Source organism: Lissotriton helveticus, chromosome 7 (assembly GCF_964261635.1).
Source record: "Lissotriton helveticus chromosome 7, aLisHel1.1, whole genome shotgun sequence".
Lineage (NCBI taxonomy): Eukaryota > Metazoa > Chordata > Amphibia > Caudata > Salamandridae > Lissotriton > Lissotriton helveticus.
This window is the reverse complement of record NC_136068.1, coordinates 842082238-842107571: the sequence shown is the minus strand read 5'-3', so window position 1 is coordinate 842107571 and position 25334 is coordinate 842082238. Positions and strand designations below refer to the sequence as shown.

Genomic DNA, 25334 nt, shown 5'->3' with positions numbered 1-25334 from the left:
GACGACTGTCAAGGTGATGTGATGGCAGGGAGCCCAATCCCAGATTGACTGGGCCAAGTGAGACCGGTGTGGAAACTTGGTTCCTCCCTGTTTGTTCACTTGGTGCATACTGGTGGTATTGTCTGTTTGGATAAGCACTGACTCCCCGTGAACTACAGGGAGTAAGGACTTGAGCGCTAGGAAGATCGCCATCAATTCTAGCCTGTTGATATGCCACGTGCGTTGGGGCGGAGGCCACTTGCCCTTGATGGATAGGCCCTGGAGATGAGCGCCCCACCCTTCCATGGAGGCGTCCGTCGTCAACGTAAGATCTGGTGCGTAAACGAGGAAGGACATTCCCATTTCCAGATTCGTTGGCTGCGCCCACCAAAGCAAGCTCTCTCACATGCGGGCTGTGACTGCAACTAGGTCGTTGAAGGACCCGGAGACCTGACGCCACTGTAAGTCCAGTTCTTCCTGAATGGGACGAGTGCGCAACCTGCAATTTGGGATCAGTGCGATACAAGATGACGCCATTCCCAAGAATGACTTTCACATTCGAACAGAAACGGACTGTTTTCTTCGAATGAGGGAGACCAGACGAAGGATCTTCAGACGTCGCTTGTTCGAGACGAACGCTTTCGAGAGCGTCGTGTCTAGGATCGCTCCCAGGAAGGTTCTGGTTTGCAGAGGTGCAAACTGACTTTTCGATGTTGATGGCCAACCCCAAGGACTGAAACACTTGCTGGCAGAGGCGAGTGTCCTGACACAGCTGATGGTGGGATTGAGACTTTAGAAGGCAATCGTCCAAATATGGAAAGATTTGAACTCCTTGTAGACGCAGGTGAGCCACCACAGGGGCCAGTACCTTCGTGAACACACGAGGAGCTGATCGCAGCCCGAAGGGCAGAACTTTGAACTGAAAATGCATTGGTCCCACCTTGAAACGCAGGTACTGGCGATGTGGTTTGATAATTGGGACATGAAAGTATGCGTCTTGAAGGTCTATGGTGGTCATGAAATCCTCGCTGGATAGAAGACGCAGGATTTCCAGTAACGTCAGCATGCGGAACGATTGGGACTTTAGGAACTGGTTGAGAGCCCTCAAATCCAGAATGGGTCGCCAATCTCCTGTCTTCTTGAGTAGGAGGAAGAATCGAGAGTAAAACCCCTTCCCCCTTTGATGTTTCGGGACCACTTCGACTGCACCTTTTAAAACAAGAAGACGGACCTGATGGTAAAGCTCCTCGAGATGTGGAGGAGGCGGGCCACGAGGTGGAGTACAAGGAGGAATCTCTACGAACTCTAGGGTATGACCCCGTCGTACTATGTCCAAAACCCAGCGGTCCGAGGTGATCGAGGACCACTGAGAATAAAACAGAGAGATTCGACCTCCAACAGTTTGAGGGTGACAAAAGTCATTGACGTTTAGGATTGGATCCACAAAAAGAAGACTTTCCTCTGTAGGGTGTGGAGGGCTGCTGACGAGATTGCTGATTGGGCGTGTAATGTTGGCCGCTCTGATTGTAGGAGCGGTATTGCTGCCCACCTCGAACGTTGGAAGGGGTGCCGCGACCGCGCTCACCTCGAAAGGACTGCTTCCGAAATTGCACGTGCCCAAAGACTTTGCCGTATCAGTGTCCTTCTTAATGGACTTCAGGGCGTCATCGATATGGGATCCGAAAAGCGATTCCCCATCATAGGGCATATCCAGTATTTTGGATTGGACTTCCTGCCGGAAGGAGGTGGACTTTAACCAGCCCTGTCGTCGGAGTGCAGCCACACTTGCAAGCAGACGGAAACCTGTGTTAGCAATATCGACTGCGCAGTCGATCATTTCTTCCGACGCCCTCTGACCATCGCAAAGAATCTGTTTAGCGTCAGCCTTGGAAGCATCAGGTATGAGGTCCATAAAATCTGAAATGTCTGACCACATCTGCCGGTCATAATGTCCCAAGATGGCTAAGGCATTGGCTGCCCGGACAGATGTTGAATCCATAGTTGAAAACTTGCAGCCAATAGCATCTAGGCGTCGACCCTCTCCATCAGGAGGGGCTGTGATTGGAGACGCTGGGTTCCGTGCTCGACGCTGTGCAGCCTGAGTCACTACAGAGTCCGGCTTTGGTTGAGAAATCAGGCAAGCTGGAGAACCAGTTGGGGCCTTGTACTTTTTCTCAAGGCGCGGTATCTGAGCAGGTAAGGAGTTTGGAGCATTCATGAGTTTAATTCCCTCCTTCCACACAAAATCGATGATAGGAATTGTGTGGACCTGCTTATAAGGTTTGTCTTTAAAATCATAAAGAAAACAGTCCTCCTCGCGTTGTGATCTTGGCAATTTGAAACGCTGAGCCGCTTTATCCATTAAAAGATGGAAACTGGTGATATCTACAGGAGGTGATTCAGCAGAGTTCCCTGGCTGAGGAGAGGGCGTCTGTGCCCGGTAATCGTCCCATTCAGCCATATCTTCGTCGCCTTGATCGTCAACCGAATTGTCAGGGACCTCTCCGTCCTCACGTTCTGGGACCGCCTCATCATCCGCATCCTGCGGGTAAACCGTTGTATGGATTCTAATGGACGTCTGAACCTGAGACGAAGTTGTAGGTGGGAGGACAGGCTGCAGAGAAGGTGGAGGTATTGCCACGGGAGCAGGAGATTGCACAGGTGTAGTCTGTGGTGTTGCTGGGAAACGGCGGTTGTAATCATCCAGCATATGTTGGAGATTTGTAATCAAGGTTATAGGAATGGTAGCCATAGGAACTTGGACCAACTGCTCCTCCTGCTGAGACTCTTGGTCTCCGTCATCGTCGTCAGAATCAGAGTCTTGACATTTAATTATCAAATCAGAGGGACTATGTGCCGCCCCAAACGTATCCCCTTCATGTTCAGAGTCTGTGTCATGCTCAGAGGTAGTGGCAAACATTGGTGAAGGTGGTTGCGGTTCTGGATCAGAGATCTGTTGGCACGAACCTTCGTGCGACGATGTGAAGATTCTGTAGTCTTCAATGGCACAGAGGCAAATGAACTCTGTGCCGCCGTCGACGGTGCCGTCGTCGTTAACGTCGACGATACTGACTTGGCTGTCGACGAATATAATTTTGGAGAAGTCATCGTCGACGGTTTGGCCGTCGATGGAGCTGTCGTCCGGGCCACTGTCGACGGGCGATCCACTGTAGACGAAGTCGTCGACGGTGCAGTCGTCGACGGTGCAGTCGTCGACGCTGGTAAAGCCTCCGTAGACTGAGTCCTCGTCGACGGGGCTTTGGTCGACGATGTCTTAGTCGACGAAACCTTGGTCGACGGTGTCTTCGTCGACGAGACCTTGGTCGACGGAATCGACGACGACGATGTCTTCGGGTCTTTCGTCGACGAGGATTCTTTCTTCTTCGTCGACGAGATGGGAATCGTCGACGGAACAGGCTTCGACGGCAACGAAACCCTCGTCGACGTGTAGGCTGTCGACGAGACCGTCGTCGACGACGAGAAGGCTGAAGTTGTAGTCAGCGTCGTCGTCGATGATGCAGCCAATGCTGTTCTCGCCGTCGGAACGCTCGTAGACGCTCCAGTCGACGGCGGAACTTTAAGAGGTGTGGAAACACCTCGAGAGGCAGCAGAAGACGCCTGAGAGCCAGGTCTCGTGGGCGTAGAGGTGGTAGGAGTGGCAGAAGACACCACAGGAGACAGAGACAAGGCCATTTTAGTCTTTTCTAGGAAAGGGGAAGGAAACTCCTGAACACTACCACGCTTAGAGGCTGCTGTAGAAAGACCAGAATGAAAACTTTCAGCGCAGAATCCTTGTCCTTTAGACGTTGCAGCCAAAGGAGAAGACGGCCTTCTCGGTCTTTAAGAGTCTTAGTAGAAAAGGTTCTACAGAACTTGCAGCTGCCAGCCTCATGATCAGGGTATAAACAGTAGATACACTTCTGGTGGGGGTCCTTTTCAAAAAGGCGCAGCTTCCCACAAGAAGAGCAAGGTCTGAATAAAGACTTCTTACTTGACATGTTGAGGTAAACACTGGAAACTAGAAGAGATGAGTTGAAAACTGAGCAGAGCTCAGGAAAACTCCCTTCACACGACGTGCGGTAGAAAATCTGAGGGCTTGAGCTTCTGAGGAGAAGGTTCTAGAGGGTGCTGGCGCCTGATTGGCTGTAATTTGGACTAACATAATGACACTAATGTGTTACAAATAGTTTTTCTCTTTACCTTGCATTCCTATGTAGGAATCGTTTTTAGAGGATTTCAGTTGTATTTCCTTTCTTTATCTTGTATTATGTTTATATATATTTATATATATTTAGCATTATTTCTATTTTATTTACCGTGGGACTCCCACTTCGACGGGGAATATTCAAGCATGTGAATCTATGAAAGACACCCCTAATACTGGAGAAATTTTGATAGAGATGGAATGGCGTCACATTCTTAGGCAAGAAAGATGCCAATGGCCAGTTTGTCTGGGAAGAAACTAGCGTACAGTAGGTTGACACCGAGCTTCAAGCTCACTCACATGCGATGCTGATGTTATGGCAACGAGGAACACTGTCTTGAGCGTGAGCAGCAGCAAAAACAGCTGTGAAGTTGCTCAAATAGAGTGCAAATAAGGAATGGGAGGACCAAGTTAAACGTCCCACTGTAACATGACGAAAGGAGAAGCAAACAAATAATGCAACACTTACAAAAATTGCATAACTGGAGACTTAAAGGATTATCCAGCAACTGCAAAAAAGATGCTAGAGCCAAAAGGCACCCTTTAACTGTGCCCAGAGCAAGGATATGCCGGGCTAGGGACTAAAACCATCAATAGAACATCAGATATCTTGGCCTGGGTCAATCTGGCGTGAGCTGCACCAAACCACAAACTTGTCCGAACGGCAGGCATATACAGTTATATTTGTGGGATGCCTGGCCGACAAGATGACATCAACCACCTCTGGGGGAAGGTCCAATGTATTCAGCTGGCGCAGCTTAATCTCCAAGCATGAAGGTGGAGATTGTGAATGGCTGGCTGCAGAACTCTGCCCTGCTGCAGCGGAGAGCAGATCCTCCAGGAAGGACAGTCTGATTAGAGGACAAATGCTCAGGCCCAGGAGTTCTGGATACCACAGTCTCTCTGCCAAAACCAGAGCTTCTATGATTAATGGACCTTGAGAACTCTGGGTACAAGTTGTATCAAGGGCAAGGCATACAGAAGTCTTAGCTCCTCTCAAGGCGGAATACGTCTCAGAGCCGGAAGACGCCTTGGAAACTCAAATGTGCCTACACTGCGCATTCCCAGAGGCAGCAAACAGATCAAGCCATGGTTCTCCCAATTCGCATAAGAGACCTCATGCCACCTCCGGGTGTTACTGCCATTCGTGATCGCTGAGTGTCAACAGCTGCGCTTGTCTACCCTGGAATTTAATGATCTTACCAGGTGGTTTACCATCGGAAAATTCCATGGTGGTGTGGTCTGCCACATCCAGAGGCATAAGACCTCTTTGGCACAGTGTCCATGACCCCAACCCACATAGTTGCAGTAGCACATGGCAGTGGAGTTGTCCATGAAACCCTGTACCAGTCTCCCTTTAATGGACCGAAGGAAGGCTTTCAGCACCAAGCAGATGACCCTCAGCTTCAGCCGGTTGATATGGAGCCGGGACCCCACCGGAGACCAGAGGCCTCAGTTTTCCTCCTCTCCCAGTTGGTTGCTGTAGGACAGTGTCCCTTTTTGCATGGTTACCCCCCATCTTTTGCCAATATCTGATTCACTTTCAGAGAGTGCACTGGGTCCTTGCCAATCAGGTTTCCCGGGTCTGTGTTCTTTCCCAAAATTGTACCTTTGTTTTCACAATTTAGCACACCTCTGGCTCACCTGTAAGTCCCTTGTAAAAGGTACCAGTGGTACCAAGGGCCTTGTGTAGGAAGCTGGCTCTGTATATACAGAGTAAGGTATAGTGTGCACAGAGTCCAGATGATCCCCAAAAGTAGGCAGAGGCTAAAGTAGATAGCCCCCTTACTCTCTCTTTGCGGTAGTGTGGGCGAGCAGTAAGGCCTTATTAGAAGGTAGTTTTAAGCATTTATTGTACACACTCAGGGAAGAAATGATGATTTCCCACACTCAAAGACTGAACTCTGACTTATGTGTTTTGTATAAAAAAATATTGTTTAGTTGTATTTTATTTTTAGAACTAAGCCAGGCCTGGTGCATGTAACTGAAAATACTTTGCAGGAATAATACAGTTGTATGTAATTGATTTGGATACAGCTAGGGTAGCAAAGCAAGAACTCTGGCGTCTCAAGAATGATTATTCTGTAACATGCTACCGATTGCTCTCACTGTTGTGGACAGCATACTAAAAGTCTAGATCATGATCTTGCACACCTACGGCTCTCTACCTTTGTGGAGAAGGTGGAAGGCTGATATGAGGGTCTGGTAGTGGGGAGGGAGGGAGGGGTTGAATTAATTTGAATCTTTCACAACATAGCAATATGGAGAATGTTATATAGTTGCAATAGAATCCAATTTGTAAATGGATTTTTACAACTTAAACATACTTTAGTCTAAGACAATTGGGTGTCTTAAATGAAAAGTGTTAGATATCCTTGAAGGAGAAAGGGTAGGAGCTGTGCGGGAGCAAGTCTCAAATATGACAAAGCACGCACAAAAACCTCTACAAAATGAAATACTCACTCTTATCATTAGTACAGCTTTTCTGATGTCCCGAATACCATCATAAACCAGTCTTGAAGCATCTATGAATTCATTTTCATCCATGGCTTGGTTTGTGTCCCCACCGAGTGCTTCTACAGCAGCTTCCACTTGTTCAGTGAATCGAGGCATAACTAATTTAGAAGGATGAATAAAATTGTGACTGTTAAATGTGAATTTCTCGAAAGTATGGTTAACTTTCTCAAATAATCAGGTAAACGAAACCTAGCACAAGGTCCAGCAGTCTTTATTTCATAACACAAATTGAAACAACAAGCCACAAAGGGAGTGAGGTTTAGGGGTTCCTTTAAGTTTCTTTGCCTCTGCTGACTGATGAACTACAAATATATATCAAAATGTAGTTTGGAAAGGAAAAGATACCAGTCAAGTCATCCCAAGCATTACATTATGGAACCAATGCTCATATCAGCATCTGAGAAAAGGCCAGTTAAGCAACTTAACAAATACAGGCTGCACTTGCATACTCAAACTTTGGAACACTATTCCTGGTATTATAATGTATACATTACCTTACTGGCTCAAACATACCTCAGAGAAACAGGTTGTAGGGAACTGGAAAAGCCTCTACTACCCTCTGTAAGTCCCTAGTAAATGGTACCCTGGTATCTAGGGGCATAGGTGCTAAAGAGGGTCCCCCAAGTGCTGCAGCACAAATTGTGCCACACTAGGGGACCCCTCACCAAGCAAAAGTGGAAACACAACATGCCACCCATCCTGTATGCCATGTCCCCTACTACTCGATATGATATTTGTAAGTTATCCCTACAGCAGACCAGACAGCCCTAAGACAGAATGCTTAATATTATATGTCAAGGTATATATGCATGAGCAGATATGCCCCTGTGCTGGTCAGTCCGATTACTGCCAGTGAAAAGTGAACGGGGAAACTATTCTAAAACATGTGCTGGGCACTGGTGAAAACTAGCTCCCCAGCTACATGAGGGTTTTAGTGAAAATAGGGATGTTTGATATCAAACATCTTGTATTGATGTTGGATTTATCAATGCATGCACCCAGAGTGCACCTCAGAGGTGCCCCCTGAAACCGTACCAACTGCTAGTGGATTGACTGACTGGTTTTAGCCAGCGAGACAGACTAATTCCTGACCCCCAAGGGTGAGGGCCTACGCTCTTGTGAGGCCAGGAACCAGGCCAGCTCTGGCAAGGGGTGTCTTCTGTGAGAAGTTGGCCTGATATATAATGTTCACTATTCTAGTGAGCACTCTGTATCAGTCCAAACAACCCTTATTGATGATTGGTTGCAAGTCAACCTTATAGACCAGCTATCCTAGTAGCATGGATACGAGCAGTCTAAGGCTAAGACTCTAGAGGGCGTGTTAAGCCAGCTGTTTTACCATCACATTACCCCTTGAACACCAAGTGAAAGGACACCACACAAGTTGTTATCAAAAATAAAGTGTATTTATTTATAACAAGACTACCCTGGCTCTTTATGAGACAGGGAGCTAAGCACACAACAAAACTCTTAAAGAATTACTGAAAGTCGCACAATTTACACAAATGCCCGAGGGGCACGAAAAACCATATACACAAGAAGTGGAATGCAAAGTTACTAGCAGGTAAGTAATACTTTTCTAGACTGTAGAAACGCTAGGCCTACAATGCTGAACCCTTAGATTAGAAGCAGGAGGCCTAGGGACGCCGTGTGCAGAGTGGGAACTCTCACGCGTAATGCAGGAACAAGTCTATGGATACTAGCACTTCACAAAGTTACTGTTCTCGGGCGAACCGGACTAGGTGGGTCGAAAACAAGGGTGGATCCGAACACTTAGGGTGTTGGACTATGCTGGAGCACCGGAGTACTCAGTTTACCTAGCCCAGGGGCTGCGGCTGCATAGGGTTCAAGTTGCGTCGGAAACCCTCGTTGAAGATCCAGGAGCCTGAAGAAAGAAGTTGCTGGCAGGCGGCCAGTGAAGGAGTTCGTGGTGATCCAAGCCTGGATCAGGGAAGGAGAAACCTGTAAGCAGAGGGGACCAAGTTCTGAATCACTAGCCAGTGATTTAGGTGGGCACCAGGATGGCACCGGACGAAGTCACCTCAGCCAGGTGAGTGGGCGCTACTGGGCTCTGCAGTCTCTCGGACCAGGAGGCGTTGTCGGCGACCAGGATGGAGGTGCGAGCTGTCCCACGAAGGTACTTGCTGTCGACGTCGCTGGACCCCAGGATTGGGCAACAAGTCTTGGCAAATGCAAGGCCCACGCGGTGGACCTAAAATGGCGTCTTGAGTGGACCAGGAGGGTCCAGGGTACTTCTCTGAAGGAGGGAAGCAAGGGCTAGTCTGGAGCAACCAGACCAGCGGTGGTTGTCGTTAGAGTTCGTCGTCAGAGGGTCACTAGCCAACGGGCAAGTGACCTGGACAACGCGGTGAGCAGCAAAAAGCAGGAGGGCCCCACGCAGATCTCGTAGATGCAGGGGAGCTGAACTTCGGTGCTGGAGCTGCTCAGGGTCGGGGCTTCTCTTACCCCAAAGCACTCGGTCGAGGGTCACTCGGTGGTCGTGCTGGACAAGCGTCGTGCAGTTCTGAAGATGGCCGGTCCCTCGAGGTCTCGTCGCACCCACGGATCACAGCTGGGCTGATGTTGTAGGTTGAGGTCAGAGGTGCCAGGCAAGCCGGTTCTCGTCGTGCTGGAGCAGTCTTGATCCGGAGGAGAGACTGGCAACAAACCGCAATGCTTGGTTGGTGCCTGCTGCTGCAGGGTGACTACTCCTTAGTCACAAGGGAGAAATCTTGGGAAGAGTCTTGAGTTCTTCGTGTAGAAGGTCGGTTCAGGATTCCAAGATTGATCTAACTTGGAAGGGGGCCAGTTCCTACCTTTATCCTGCAAAAAGGGGCTGGCACGCGACTAAGTCCTGCCCTATGGGTGGGACTAGCAGGGGGGTGGTTACACCCCTCTCCTTTGGCGGGCTTTCCCCAGATCAGGGGTTGAGTGCCCCTGGAACTGGTTCCATCCGGCCTATGCACAGTGAGCACCGGGGTGCCACTTGCAGTCACCTTCCTCTAAGGCCCTGCCTACCTAGGATACACAAAATCCTGTCTGGGACGGTGCTGGCACCGCCCCTGGCAGGAAACCCTTTGTCCTTGCCTCCTGGGCTGGGAGGACTCCCAGCAGCAGGAGGGCAGACTTGTGTCTCGGTGGCAGCATCCATCTTGTGGAGCTAAGGCTCTGTCTGACATTAACCGGGGTTACAGGTTACATACATGTCGTGTCCCTCTAGAAGGGTGGAATGCTAACCCCGTCGCCAGAATTGGCGAGGGGTTAGTATTCCAATTCGTATGACACCTTACTCGACATGTTTTGATAAAGCGATACCAGAGTTGGCACATAACCGCGAGGATTATAATGCACTTAAGAGTATATGGTATGCGTTATCATGGAACAGCTATTAGGACTTGGTTCCGCAAGCTGCAAACGGGCTCAGCTCGTGCCAGAGCACCATCTCACCTTATTCCACGCACTCTGCCTTCAGGATTGTTAAGGCCTGCCATAGGAGTGACTGATAGGAATATAGGTGTCCATTTTAGGGTTAGATATAGGTATACTATATCTAAAGCAAAGGGTGATTACACCACCTTGCCCCATCTGTCGTGCAGCCAGTTGTGTCAGATTTGGATGGCCAGCCAGGGGTGGCATAATACATGCTGCAGCCCCTGGTAGGCCCTGGGTACACCTATGCCCTGGGTACCTAAGGTACACTGTACAGGGACTGATAAGGTGACTCAGTATCCAATTAGATATGTACCTAAGGTACATGGAATCCATTTTAACAGAGAGAGCAGTGGGCCTGGGGTCCTGAATAGCAGGGCCCCAGGTCAACTAAGTCAGAAAACCAGCAAAACACCAGGCAAAAAGTTGGGGGCAACCATAGTCCGGGATCTACCTTCCTACATCTTCCACCCCATCCCACAAGATGACCTGCAGATTAGCTGCCAAGTCAAGGGAGCTTCAAGGCAGCTCCTCTGCCTTTGGTATGAGACTCTGGTTTCTCTCATAGGAGAGGATGCCAACACTCCCCCCGCTTCTCTCCCCCCCTGTCCTGCTCCACTTTTGGCAGGTGGACAGATGGGAAAATTAGATTACGAGGGGTGCCCACATTCAGCCTCCACCACCCCTAGGGTGAGGCAGGTGATGTGGACCTCTCCCTTCAGATTCCTCCATTTTATCTTGGAGAGAATCAACCAACCAGGGCTAGGGTTTTGCCCACTTCCCAATGGAAGTCGTCATAGGAGGATGTAGTCATCCTAAGGGTGCCTGGCACTCCCTCCAACACCCCTAAAATCAGTTTTTTAGGGGGAGCCCCTGGCACCACAGATGCAGATCCTGATGACCCAAGAAGAGAGGACACCGAAGAGCCACAAAAGCAGAGAAGACTAAAGACAGTCCCTGACTTGGCACCAGTCTGTCTTCAGCCCTTGTCGAAAACTGTGCCAAAGTCAACACGTCAGACAGCTGTTGACTCCAAAAACTTAGGGAGACGGTTTGCCTTTGAAAAAGACTCAAGACCTCCCATAAATAGCGGACCTGTTCTGAAGAAACTTCAAAGGCACACATCTATCTTGGTTTTCCCACTGATTCTATCACCCAAAGTGGGGGTCAGAACCGGTGGGAGTCAGTTGCTAGGAGCAGCAAATGGCTGAGTTATTTCCCAAAGGCGGCAAGCCTTTGAAGTATCCCCTTCATGAACCTTGCGCATTCTGGGGGAGGAGGCTTGGCATCTCTCCCTATGATGTGCTTTGTTTACAGACCCAGAGAGCGGGAGTGTAGGAGAGTAGGGTCTGCAATCCTATGATCACCCAGATTTTTTGCTTTTTGCTGCACTGGTTTACGACTTTCCCTGGCTGTGGGCCTGCTAATCAGACACACAGCCTAGCTGTTCTCTCTATCCAAATTGTACTCAGGTACTGAATTGGCACTGGGCCCTCTCCAAGTCCCTGTACCCAGGGCTGAGGTGCACCCAGAAGTCTCCCAGGGGCTGAAGCATGTATTGTGCCACCCCTGGATTGACTAACTAAAACTGACACAACTGGCTGCACGACAGCTGGGGCAAGGTGGTGTACTCACCCTTTGCTTTAGATATAGTATACCTATATCTAACCCTAAAATGGACACACAGATCTCCTATCAGTCACTCCTATGGCAGGCCTTAACAATCCTGAAGGCAGAGTGCTTGGAATCGTGTGAGATGGTGCTCTGGCATGAGCTGAGCCTGTCTGCGGCTTGCGGGATCCATCCCTTAGCCGTTTCCACGATATCGCATACCATATACTCTTAAGTGCATTATAATCCTCGCGGTTAAATGCCAACTCTGGTATCGCTTTATCAAAACATGTCGAGTAAGGTGTCATACGAATTGGAATACTAACCCCTCGCCAATTCTGGCGACGGGGTTAGCATTCCACCCTTCTAGAGGGACACGACATGTATGTAACCCCTAACCCCGGTTAAAGTCAAACAGAGCCTCAGCTCCACAAAATGGATGCTGCCACTGAGACACAAGTCTGCCCTCCTGCTGCTGGGAGTCCTCCCAGAGCAGGAGATAAGGACAAAGGGTTTCCTGCCAGGGGCGGTGCCAGCACCGTCCCAGACAGGGTTTTGTGTATTGTAGGTAGGCAGGGCTTTAGAGGAAGGTGACTGCCCGTGGCACCCCGGTGCTCACTGTGCATAGGCTGGCTGGAACCAGTTCCAGGGTCACTCCAGACCCTGTGCTGGGGAAAAGCCCGCCAAGGAAGTGGGTGTAACCACCCCCCTCCTAGTCCCACCCCTAGGGCAGGACTTAGTCGCGTGCCAGCCCCTTTTTACAGGATAAAGGTAGAGACTGGCCCCCTTCCAAATCAGATCATCTTTGAATCCTGAAACTACTTTCCACGAAAGGAACTCAAGACTTCTTCCTAAGATTTCTCCCTTGTGACTAAGGAGTAGTCACCCTGCATCCGCAGGCACCATCTTAAGAACACTGCGGTCTGCTGCAAGTCTCTCCTCCGGATCAAGACTGCCCAGCTCGACGAGAACCGGCTTCCCTGGCACCTCTGACCTCTACCTGCATCATCAGTCACGCTGAGATTCGTGGGTGTGACGAGACCTCGAGGGACCGGCCATCTTCAAGACTGCACGACTTCTTTCCAGCAAGCCCGCCGAGTAATTTCCTGGTGAGTGCTTTGGGGTCCGAGAAGCCCCCACCCTGAGCAGCTCCAGCACCGAAGAGCAGCCCCCCAGCATCTCCACGATCTGCGTGGGGCCCTTCTGCTTTTTGCTGCTCACCGCGTTGTTTGGCTACTAGCCCGCTGGCTTGTGGCCTTCCTGACGACGCCCGACGACATTTCTGCTGCTGGTCTGGTTGCTCCAGACTGGCCCTTGCTTCTCTCCATCAGAGAAGTACCCTGGACCCTCCTGGTCCGCCCAAGACGCCATTTTAGGTCCACCGCGTGGGCCTGGCATTTGCCAAGACTTGTTGCCCAATCCTGGGTCCAGCGACGTCGACAGCAAGAACCTTCGTGGGACAGCTCGCACCTCCATCCTGGTCGCCGACAACGCCTCCTGGTCCGAGAGACTGCAGAGCCCAGCAGCGCCCACTCACCTGACTGCGGTGACTTCGCCCGGTGCCATCCTGGTGCCCACTTAATCACTGGCTAGTGATTCAAGAACTTGGTCCCCTCTGCTTTCAGGTTTTCTTCTTCCTTGATCCAGGCTTGGATCCATCGAACTTTTCTTCACTGGTCGCCTGCCAGCAACTTCTTCCTTCCAGGCTCCTGGTCCGGCAACAAGATCCCCGACGTCTTTACAGACCTATGCAGCTGCAGCCCCTGGGCTAGGTAACTTCGGCACTCCGGTGTCCCAGCATAGCCTCACTATCCAAGGGTCAGGATCCACTGTCGTTTTCTCCCTACCAGGTCGGGTTCGCCCGTGAACACTAACTTTGTGAATTCTAGCTTCCATAGACTTTGTCCCGCATCCCGCGTGAGAGTGCACACTCTGCACTCGAGTCCCCTGGGCCTCCTAGTAGTAATCTAACGATTCCCTAGTCCAGTCCTAGCGATTCCAAAGCCTATTAGAACTGTTACTTACCTGCTAGTAATTCGCATTCCACCTTTAGAGTATATGGTTTTTCGTGCCCCTCGGGCATTTGTGTATAACGTGCTAACTTAAGTATTTTCGTAAGAGTTTTGTTGTGTGCCTAGCACCCTGTCCTCATAAAGAGTACAGGGTTGTTGTGATTCTAATAAATACATTGTTTATTTTCATAACACTTGTGTGGTGTCCTTTCACTGGGTGTTCAAGGGGTAATGTGATGGTAAAACAGCTGGCTTAACACGCCCTCTAGAGTCTTAGCCTTAGACTGCTCGTATCCATGCTACTAGGATAGCTGGTCTATAAGGTTGACTTACAACCAATCATCAATAAGGGTTGTTTGGACTGATATATAGTGATCACTAGAATAGTGAACACTGCACATCAGGCCAACTTCTCACATTGGTGAGCAGCGGTTGGGATTTGAGCTTGCTGTTGTTTTACCACACATGCCCTAAGAATATCTTGTGAAAGATCACATAAGTACTAAAGGTACATATAACTTAGCTTAGAATACTCTGAGTTCTACTGAACCAGCTGTTGTAGCTCCTAGGGCCTAGCACACCCTAAACTACAACTCTAGCAAGGGATCAGTAGGCAAACATATAGTGTAGGTAAGTGCACCACTTACACCTCACTAGAAAAGCATGTCTACCCAGGGAGATTCTACTGAGACTCCCCTGGTCAGTGTTGACCCTCCACAGGTCACTTCAAGATATGCAGCTCTCAGTTTCCAGGAGATGAGACAGATCTGTGTCTCCAGAAAACTGAAGCAGGGGTCTAACCCCACCATTCCCTTTCTGATAGGTCTCTTAGAGACATATGATGCCAGAAAGCTTTCTCAGTTACATGAGAACATGCCAGCCTTAGAGGGAACCTCTGGGGATCCAGACCTCCCCAACACTGCTACTGCAGTTGAGGAGGAGGAGGATCAGGAGGAACTCTCTGGGGATGAGGTAGACAAAGGTCTTGAGGTAGTCAGAAGGCTAACTAGGACCAACTTAGACTTACTTGGGCTAGGATCTGGGGGCCCCCCAGTACTAACCCGAAGTGGGCCTAACCTTGGAGTTAGGAGAGATAGATCTCTTTCTAGGGACTCCAATAGATCTCTGCACTCTAATGCCTCTTCCCAGGGGAGAAGGAATCCTCCACAGAGGAGATTTACTTCCCCTCAGAGAAGAGAGCATGAAGCTAGGATGAGACAAGCTGAACTAAGGATTGAAAGGGAAGAACTTGCCCTGGCCAAAGAGAAGCTTGCCTTTGCTAGAGAGCAGCAGATGAGTGGGTTAGCACCCACTGGTGGCAGCAATCTCCCAAGAGATAGAGAGAAGGGTTTAGATACTAAACACCTGACTAAAATAGTGCCCCCCTTTAAGCAAGGGGATGATATCCAGAAATGGATGGCTGCTCTGGAGAGGGCCTGCACTGTGCAGTGCATTCCCCAGAGTCAGTGGGCAGCTATACTGTGGCTCTCCTTTGATGGTAAAGGTAGAGATAAGCTCCTCACTACAAGAGTGGAGGATGCTAACAATTACCAGGTCCTGAAGAATACACTGGTTGATGGGTTTGGTTTAACCACTGAGCAGTACAGGTTGCTGTTCAGAGACACCCAGAAAACTCAGTCTCAGGACTGGTCTGATTTTGTGGATTGTGCCACTAAGGCTTTGGAGGGCTGGTTGCTGGGTAGCAAGGTTACAGATTACACAGGATTGTATAATCTAATGATGAGAGAACAAATTTTGAACAATTGTCAGAACCAGTTGTTGCACCAGCACCTTGTTGATTCAGATCTGACCTCTCCCCAAGAATTGGGAAAGAAGGCAGACAAATGGGTCAGGACAAGGATCAAGCAGAACCAGAACCAGAACCAGGGTGGTCAGAAGAAAGCAGACCAGAAGGGTAATGTTAAGAATGAGCAAAATGACCAGAAGTCTTCACCAGGTCCCCAACAAACCAAAGAGGGTGGGGGTCAGGCTTCCCAGAAGAAGAAGACTCAAGAAGGCCAGTCAAAAAGGTGGTGCCAGTACTGCAAAAGTAAATCTCACTGGTTTAGTGAGTGCACCAAAAGAGGAGGACAAACTCCTGCCACTACAGCCCCTAAGGCAACTGCACCCCCTAGTACAGTCAGTAGTGGTAGTGTACCTCCCAAGGCATTAGTTGGGTTAACCTTGGGTACTGAGGGGTCTGACAACTTAGTTGGCACACTCACTCAGGCTGTCCTTGTCTGTACAGGGGATATGGATATGTCCCCTGAAATAAGTCCCAATACTTTGGGCAAATACAGGCAGACACCTTTGATTAATGGCAAGATGGCTCAGGCCTATAGGGACACTTGTGCCAGTGTCACCATGGTGACACCTAACTTTGTGGACCCTGGACAGATCATGCCAGGTACTGATTTCCTGGTGACCAATGCCAGCAATGTCACTACTAGTCATAGTGTGGCAATTGTGGCTTTCTCCTGGGGTGGAGTGAAGGGACAAAAGAAAGTTGTAGTCAGTTCAGACCTCCCAGTTGATTGTTTGTTGGGCAATGATTTGGAGTCATCACAGTGGTCAGAAGTGGAGCAGAGGACTCACATGGAAATGTTAGGCTTGCCAGCACATGTGCTTGCTGTGACCAGGTCACAGGCCAGAAAATGCCCCACTGAACAGGTGCTGGATCCTGAAAGTATGGACCAGACACCTTCCAAGAAGAAGAGCAGTAAGGGTAAGGCTTTGCCTTCCCCCTTGCCCCAGGTTGAGGATCAAGTCTCTGAGGAGGCTGATCTAGAAGAGCTGAGGGAAACTGAGCCTAAAGAGCTTGAACTTGATCAAGTTGAGTTTCTGGGCTCAGGGGGACCCTCCAGAGCAGACCTGGGGAAGGAACAGTTGAGCTGCCCTTCCCTTGAACCCCTCAGACAGCAGGCTGCTGCTGAGGCTGCAGGGAATGCCACAGGTGCCCACAGGGTATACTGGGAAGATGGACTCCTGTACTCTGAGTCAAGAGACCCCAAGCCTGGTGCAACCAGGAGGCTGGTCATCCCCTTGTCTCTGAGAGGTTTCCTTCTCACCTTGGCCCATGAGATTCCCCTTGCAGGTCACTTAGGTCAGACAAAGACTTGGGACAGGCTTGTCTCACACTTTCACTGGCCCCATATGAATGAGAATACCAAGGAGTTTTGTCGCTCCTGTGTCACTTGCCAAGCCAGTGGTAAGTCAGGTGGCACAACAAAGGCCCCCCTCATACCACTACCTGTGGTGGGGGTCCCCTTTGAAAGAGTGGGGATTGACATTGTTGGTCCAATGGAACCCCAGACAGCATCAGGGCACAAGTTTATACTGGTGGTGGTGGACCATGCCACCAGGTATCCTGAAGCTATTCCCCTGAGGACCACCACAGCCCCTGTGGTGGCAAGAGCCCTAGTTGGAGTGTTCTCCAGAGTGGGTTTTCCAAAGGAGGTCGTTTCTGACAGAGGTACAAACTTCATGTCAGGATATCTGACTGCAATGTGGAAAGAGTGTGGTGTGAACTACAAGTTCACCACACCCTATCATCCACAATGCAATGGGCTTGTTGAGAGATTCAACAGGACCCTCAAAGGGATGATTCATGGACTACCTGAACCTCTTAGGAGAAGATGGGATGTCCTGATCCCCTGCCTCTTGTTTGCTTACAGAGAGGTCCCACAGAAGGGGGTTGGCTACAGCCCTTTTGAGCTTCTGTATGGGCATCCTGTAAGAGGACCCCTGTGTTTGGTGAAGGAAGGATGGGAGAGACCTCTCAAAAAGCCTGCAACCAACATAGTGGACTATGTACTTGGTCTCCGCTCCAGGATGGCTGAGTATATGGAAAAGGCATCTAAAAACCTTGAGGCCAGCCAGGAACTTCAAAAAGCTTGGCATGACCAAAAGGCTGTTCTGACTGTGTACCAGCCAGGGCAGAAGGTGTGGGTGCTGGAGCCAGTGGCCCCAGCAGCTCTGAAAGACAAATGGTCTGGGCCCCACACCATCATTGAGCAAAAGGGAGAGGTTACCTACTTGGTGGACCTTGGAACTCCCAGGAGCCCTCTCAGAGTGCTCCATGTTAACAGGCTCAAGGCATGTGTTGACAGGAAGGACATGAGCTTGCTCATGGCCACAGATGAGGGACAGGAGGAAGAGAGTGACCCTCTCCCAGACCTGCTCACTCAGAATCCTGATGATGGATCAGTTGATGGTGTTGTCTTTTGTGGCAGCCTCACTGAACATCAGCAACAGGATTGCAGGCAAGTCTTGCAATCCTTCAGACATATGTTCTCTCTGACACCCAGCCAAACTGATTGGTGTACCCATGATGTTGACACTGGAGACAGTCTGCCTGTCAAGAGTAAAATCTACAGACAGCCTGATCATGTTAGAGACTGCATCAAAACTGAAGTGCAGAAAATGTTGGAGCTGGGAGTCATTGAGCCCTCAGATAGCCCTTGGGCTAGCCCAGTAGTTCTAGTGCCAAAGCCTCACACCCAGGGTGGTAAGAGAGAGATGAGGTTTTGCGTAGACTACAGAGGCCTCAATGCAGTCACTAAGACTGATGCCCACCCAATACCAAGAGCAGATGAACTTATAGATAAATTGGCTTCTGCCAACTTCTTAAGTACATTTGATTTGACAGCTGGGTATTGGCAAATCAGGTTAGCTGAGGAGGCCAAACCCAAGACAGCATTTTCTACCCCTGGAGGGCATTATCAATTTGTGGTAATGCCCTTTGGACTGAAAAATGCACCTGCCACCTTCCAAAGGTTGGTGAATCAAGTCCTCACTGGGCTGGATGACTTCTGTGCAGCTTATCTTGATGATATTGCTGTCTTTAGCTCCACCTGGGAGGATCACCTGGTCCACCTGAGGAAAGTGTTAGAGGCCCTGCAAAAGGCAGGCCTCACTATCAAGGCCACAAAGTGCCAGATAGGGCAGACACAGGTTGTATACCTGGGCCACCTTGTAGGTGGAGGCCAGGTTCAGCCACTGGAGAGTAAGATACAGGCCATCAAGGACTGGACTCCTCCAATCACCCAGACTCAGGTTCGAGCTTTCTTGGGCCTGACTGGGTACTATAGGAAGTTTGTCAGAAATTATGGGTCCATAGTGACCCCCCTTAATGACCTGACAAGCAAGAAGATGCCAAAGAAAGTTCAGTGGACAGCAAGCTGTCAGAAAGCATTCAATGACCTAAAGCAGGCCATGTGCACAGCACCTATCCTCAAGAGTCCAGATTACTCCAAGCCATTCATTGTCCAAACAGATGCTTCTGAGTTGGGTGTGGGAGCTGTTCTTTCTCAACTGAATTTTGATGGTAATGATCAGCCTATTGCTTTCATTAGTAGGAGGTTGACACCCAGAGAGAAAAATTGGTCAGCTATTGAGAGGGAGGCCTTTGCTGTGGTCTGGGCCCTGAAGAAGCTGAGGGCCTACTTGTTTGGCACTCACTTCACCATTCAGACAGACCATAAGCCCCTCTTGTGGCTAAATCAGATGAAGGGTGAAAGCCCCAAACTGCTTAGGTGGTCCATTTCCCTACAGGGGATGGATTTTACAGTGGAGCATAGACCTGGGACTGATCACAGCAATGCTGATGGGCTCTCCAGGTATTTCCACTTAGAGCAAGAAGACTCACCTGGTCAAGGTTAGTTTATTGTCCCAAAGTTTGGGGGGGGGTCATGTAGGAGAGTAGGGTCTGCAATCCTATGATCACCCAGATTTTTTGCTTTTTGCTGCACTGGTTTACGACTTTCCCTGGCTGTGGGCCTGCTAATCAGACCCACAGCCTAGCTGTTCTCTCTATCCAAATTGTACTCAGGTACTGAATTGGCACTGGGCCCTCTCCAAGTCCCTGTACCCAGGGCTGAGGTGCACCCAGAAGTCTCCCAGGGGCTGAAGCATGTATTGTGCCACCCCTGGATTGACTAACTAAAACTGACACAACTGGCTGCACGACAGCTGGGGCAAGGTGGTGTACTCACCCTTTGCTTTAGATATAGTATACCTATATCTAACCCTAAAATGGACACACAGATCTCCTATCAGTCACTCCTATGGCAGGCCTTAACAATCCTGAAGGCAGAGTGCTTGGAATCGTGTGAGATGGTGCTCTGGCATGAGCTGAGCCTGTATGCGGCTTGCGGGATCCATCCCTTAGCCGTTTCCACGATATCGCATACCATATACTCTTAAGTGCATTATAATCCTCGCGGTTAAATGCCAACTCTGGTATCGCTTTATCAAAACATGTCGAGTAAGGTGTCATACGAATTGGAATACTAACCCCTCGCCAATTCTGGCGACGGGGTTAGCATTCCACCCTTCTAGAGGGACACGACATGTATGTAACCCCTAACCCCGGTTAAAGTCAAACAGAGCCTCAGCTCCACAAAATGGATGCTGCCACCGAGACACAAGTCTGCCCTCCTGCTGCTGGGAGTCCTCCCAGAGCAGGAGATAAGGACAAAGGGTTTCCTGCCAGGGGCGGTGCCAGCACCGTCCCAGACAGGGTTTTGTGTATTGTAGGTAGGCAGGGCTTTAGAGGAAGGTGACTGCACGTGGCACCCCGGTGCTCACTGTGCATAGGCTGGCTGGAACCAGTTCCAGGGTCACTCCAGACCCTGTGCTGGGGAAAAGCCCGCCAAGGAAGTGGGTGTAACCACCCCCCTCCTAGTCCCACCCCTAGGGCAGGACTTAGTCGCGTGCCAGCCCCTTTTTACAGGATAAAGGTAGAGACTGGCCCCCTTCCAAATCAGATCATCTTTGAATCCTGAAACTACTTTCCACGAAAGGAACTCAAGACTTCTTCCTAAGATTTCTCCCTTGTGACTAAGGAGTAGTCACCCTGCATCCGCAGGCACCATCTTAAGAACACTGCGGTCTGCTGCAAGTCTCTCCTCCGGATCAAGACTGCCCAGCTCGACGAGAACCGGCTTCCCTGGCACCTCTGACCTCTACCTGCATCATCAGTCACGCTGAGATTCGTGGGTGTGACGAGACCTCGAGGGACCGGCCATCTTCAAGACTGCACGACTTCTTTCCAGCAAGCCAGCCGAGTAATTTCCTGGTGAGTGCTTTGGGGTCCGAGAAGCCCCCACCCTGAGCAGCTCCAGCACCGAAGAGCAGCCCCCCAGCATCTCCACGATCTGCGTGGGGCCCTTCTGCTTTTTGCTGCTCACCGCGTTGTTTGGCTACTAGCCCGCTGGCTTGTGGCCTTCCTGACGACGCCCGACGACATTTCTGCTGCTGGTCTGGTTGCTCCAGACTGGCCCTTGCTTCCCTCCATCAGAGAAGTACCCTGGACCCTCCTGGTCCGCCCAAGACGCCATTTTAGGTCCACCGCGTGGGCCTGGCATTTGCCAAGACTTGTTGCCCAATCCTGGGTCCAGCGACGTCGACAGCAAGAACCTTCGTGGGACAGCTCGCACCTCCATCCTGGTCGCCGACAACGCCTCCTGGTTCGAGAGACTGCAGAGCCCAGCAGCGCCCACTCACCTGACTGCGGTGACTTCGCCCGGTGCCATCCTGGTGCCCACTTAATCACTGGCTAGTGATTCAAGAACTTGGTCCCCTCTGCTTTCAGGTTTTCTTCTTCCTTGATCCAGGCTTGGATCCATCGAACTTTTCTTCACTGGTCGCCTGCCAGCAACTTCTTCCTTCCAGGCTCCTGGTCCGGCAACAAGATCCCCGACGTCTTTACAGACCTATGCAGCTGCAGCCCCTGGGCTAGGTAACTTCGGCACTCCGGTGTCCCAGCATAGCCTCACTATCCAAGGGTCAGGATCCACTGTCGTTTTCTCCCTACCAGGTCGGGTTCGCCCGTGAACACTAACTTTGTGAATTCTAGCTTCCATAGACTTTGTCCCGCATCCCGCGTGAGAGTGCACACTCTGCACCCGAGTCCCCTGGGCCTCCTAGTAGTAATCTAACGATTCCCTAGTCCAGTCCTAGCGATTCCAAAGCCTATTAGAACTGTTACTTACCTGCTAGTAATTCGCATTCCACCTTTAGAGTATATGGTTTTTCGTGCCCCTCGGGCATTTGTGTATAACGTGCTAACTTAAGTATTTTCGTAAGAGTTTTGTTGTGTGCCTAGCACCCTGTCCTCATAAAGAGTACAGGGTTGTTGTGATTCTAATAAATACATTGTTTATTTTCATAACACTTGTGTGGTGTCCTTTCACTGGGTGTTCAAGGGGTAATGTGATGGTAAAACAGCTGGCTTAACACGCCCTCTAGAGTCTTAGCCTTAGACTGCTCGTATCCATGCTACTAGGATAGCTGGTCTATAAGGTTGACTTACAACCAATCATCAATAAGGGTTGTTTGGACTGATATATAGTGATCACTAGAATAGTGAACACTGCACATCAGGCCAACTTCTCACAGGGAGGCTCTCAACCCAGGGGTCCATAAACATGTCTGGGGTTGGCAGCTGGCGAGCAGCCGCTCGGCCAGGACACTAGAGTTAGGTCGTTTTTCAGGGGCATCTCTAAGATGCCCCCAGAGTGCATTTTTCATTAAATCCCCACACCGGCAACACTGTGGGTTTAATGTGCTGAGCGGTTTGATACCAAACTACCTGGATTTCAGTAAAGCCACTACGGTGCTGTGGAGTTCATAATGACAAACTCCTAGACCATATACTCTTTATGACTTTACTGCACTTACAATGTCTAAGAATAGACTTAGAAACTGTAGGGGTACAGGGCTCATACACCTATATCCTCACCAGTGGCATAGTGCACCCAGCTAGAGGGGCGGCTGAACTATGCCAGGGCCGTGGGTTGTAGGCATGGCACACAGGGATGTGTGCCATGGCGGCTCTTTACTTTTCTCTGCACCAAACCACTCAACCTGCAACGGCAGTGTGCTTTCTCTAGTCACAAGGCCCTTGGTACCCATGGTACCTTTTACAAGGGACTTGCATGTGGCCAGAGAGGTTTCAATTGGGGGTACAAAGGTAGAGTTCTGGGAAAGAACAAAGGCCCTGGGAACCTGTTTGGCAAAGTGCCCTCCTTCTTGCATGGTATGGCCCCACTTTTTGCTTAATTGCTGAAGTGCTTTGACTGAGTGTGCCCTGGGCTCCTGCTAATCAGGTACCCAGGGCCTATGTTCCTTCCCTAAAACTGCAATGAAGTCTAAACTCAATTGGCATCTCTGGCCACTTGTTAGCCTCTGGTAAATGGTACCACAGGTACCCAGGGCACTGTGACCGGAGAAGGCCTCTAAGGGCTGCAGCACTTATTGTGCCACCCTTAGAGGTCCTGTACCCTGACACTCACACACTGCCTTTGTGTGCCATGCCCACAAACCATTGCCCTGGCATACATCAGTCACCACACTAGCTGGGTGCCCTATTCCAGTGGTGAGGGCATAGGTGCATGAGCCCTGTACCCCTACAGTGCCCCAAGTCCATCCTGGGTACTGTAAGTGCAGTGCTGCCATTAAGAGTATATGGTGCTGGGAGTTTGACATTCTGAACTCCACAACAGCATAATGGCTATACTGAAGCTTGGAAAGTTTGGTATCAAACTTCTCAGCACATTAATCCCACACTGATGCCAGTGTGGGATTTAATGTAAAATGCAGAACAGAGGGCATTTTAGAGATGCCCCCTGAAACTCAACCAACTTCTAGTGGCCTGACTGAGTGGCTGCTTAGGCTGCCACAAACAGACATACTGGGTCGAGAGCCTGCTGCTCTCGGGGACTAAATAAATGCACATCCTGGGACGAGGTGCTAAGCCTCCACCCCCAGGTTGGGCAGGGTTCACAAAGGGGAAGCTACAAAAGCATGCCGCATTTGTGAGCCTCCCCAGACCATTTGCTGGTTTCAGAAGCTGGTCCCCACGTGTTCTACCCCCCACTTTGGGCGGGAGAACCTCAGGTGGGGGAGGCGAGGTGAAGCACAACTCGGAGTCCCCGCCATCTTGAGGATGGGGGACCTAGCCAACCAGGGACAGGCTCCTGCCCCCCTCCCACTGGAGGGTGGCACCATAGGGGGTGTACCGACCCCAGGGAAGGGATCCATTGGTCCCTGCCTTCACCTACCTGTAACGCCCCTAAATCTAGTATTTAGGGGGCACCCTGAATCTTGCTTACTCCGATCCAGCCTGCCAACAAGAAAAGAAGGACCGAACAGCTGTGCAGCCAGCTAACAAGAGGAAGACGCCCACTGACTTGGCCCCAGCCCTACCAGCCTGTCTCCCCTCGACTCTGCTCCTGCAAGATCCCGGTGTGTCCTGCAGCCAGCAACCTTGAAAACCCCGGAGGACCTGCCTGCCTTCACGGGAAAAGCAGTCTTTGGAAGTGAACACCGGATTTGTTCAACAGCAATTTCTGGCAGCAGCCAGAGACTCCGAATCCAGCCCACTCTGCACCCGCCGAACCCGGTCCGAGCTCGAGTGGAAAAACACCATGAGGTGGTAACCCCGGCGATCCTGACCCGAGAACCAACAACCCCTGACCTGCCTCAAGCCGACGCCTGCAGTCTAAACCCAGAAGGCCCCCTAATCGCGACCAGGAGCTGGTAAGAAGATCCGACCCCAAAAGGTACCCCTGCACCCGGCGCCCCACGGCCTTGTGTCCAAACCTACGGTGCCTAACCAACCCTTACCTTCCCAACTTACCTCTCCAAGTGGTGGTCGCACCCAGAATTCCTTAGTCTCCCTTCCTGCAGTGCTTTTGCAAACCGGAGGTTCTCCATTGAAAACAGGGCACCCGACCTCGAAACAGCACTCTGCACCCGGCCGCTGCAGTGCCGCTGAGGGTGCACCTTTTGTGCTCCTTTGTTTCCCCCTTTGCCCTGACCTTACCCTAGGAGCTTTGCTCCCACAACCCAGTGGCCTGCTTGCTAGCAGCCACCAACCGGAGGCCCCCTATTCCTCATTGGATACCATTGGGCCTCAACACACTGCACCAGTCGCCCTAGTGCCACTGAGGGTTCAACAACAGTACATCACTGACCCTGGGGGACCCCGGAGTCTAACCCCAGAAGCTTAACTCCCACAGTCTATTACTTACCTGTGAACCGATAACCTGTGTTTTAACAATTTTCTTCCAAAAAGTTTCTGAGTGTGGAGTTTTGAAATCTAAAAATATCTTTAAAATTCTCACAAAGAGTGGACGTGGCCAAGATGGCGAGCGGGTAAGACGTGTGCTGCTTTCGTCTCCCGCCCGCCGATGCCCAACTCTGCCCCCAATCTCGCAAATTTGCCCCTCTACAGCATCAAGGGGCAGTGAATCTGCCCTGCAGCCGACCTAAAGCTTCGAACCAGCGGTTTTGTGGCTGGGGGCTGTCAGTGGAAGCCTCTGAGGAGCTTACCAGCGGAACGTGTGGTGCGGCTAAGATGGCGGCAGGGCCATGCGTATAGCCGATCTGGGTGATCGGTGAGGCCTGATCGATCCCGGGGTCATAAGTAGCAGCACAGGCAGCGCCCAGTGAGACCGGAGGCGAGGGCACTGTGAAGCAGACCGCTGATTGACTTAGAGGAGGGTCCGCGCCGCAGCTAGTCGGGTAAGAATCCAGCGGGAGGAGCCCCGATACAGTGAGGAGCTGAGGCCGGTGCC

At 50.7% G+C, this 25334-nt stretch overlaps 1 protein-coding gene across 1 annotated transcript in view; it reads right to left on the bottom strand.

The window, feature by feature from the left end:
- Positions 1 to 25334, bottom strand: part of CTNNA1 (catenin alpha 1) — a 420641-nt gene that overhangs the window by 148306 nt on the left and 247001 nt on the right. The window contains exon 13 of the mRNA XM_078653347.1: positions 6647 to 6798. Coding sequence (XP_078509473.1) covers positions 6647 to 6798 — 152 coding nt within the window. The remainder of the gene's footprint in view (positions 1 to 6646; positions 6799 to 25334) is intronic.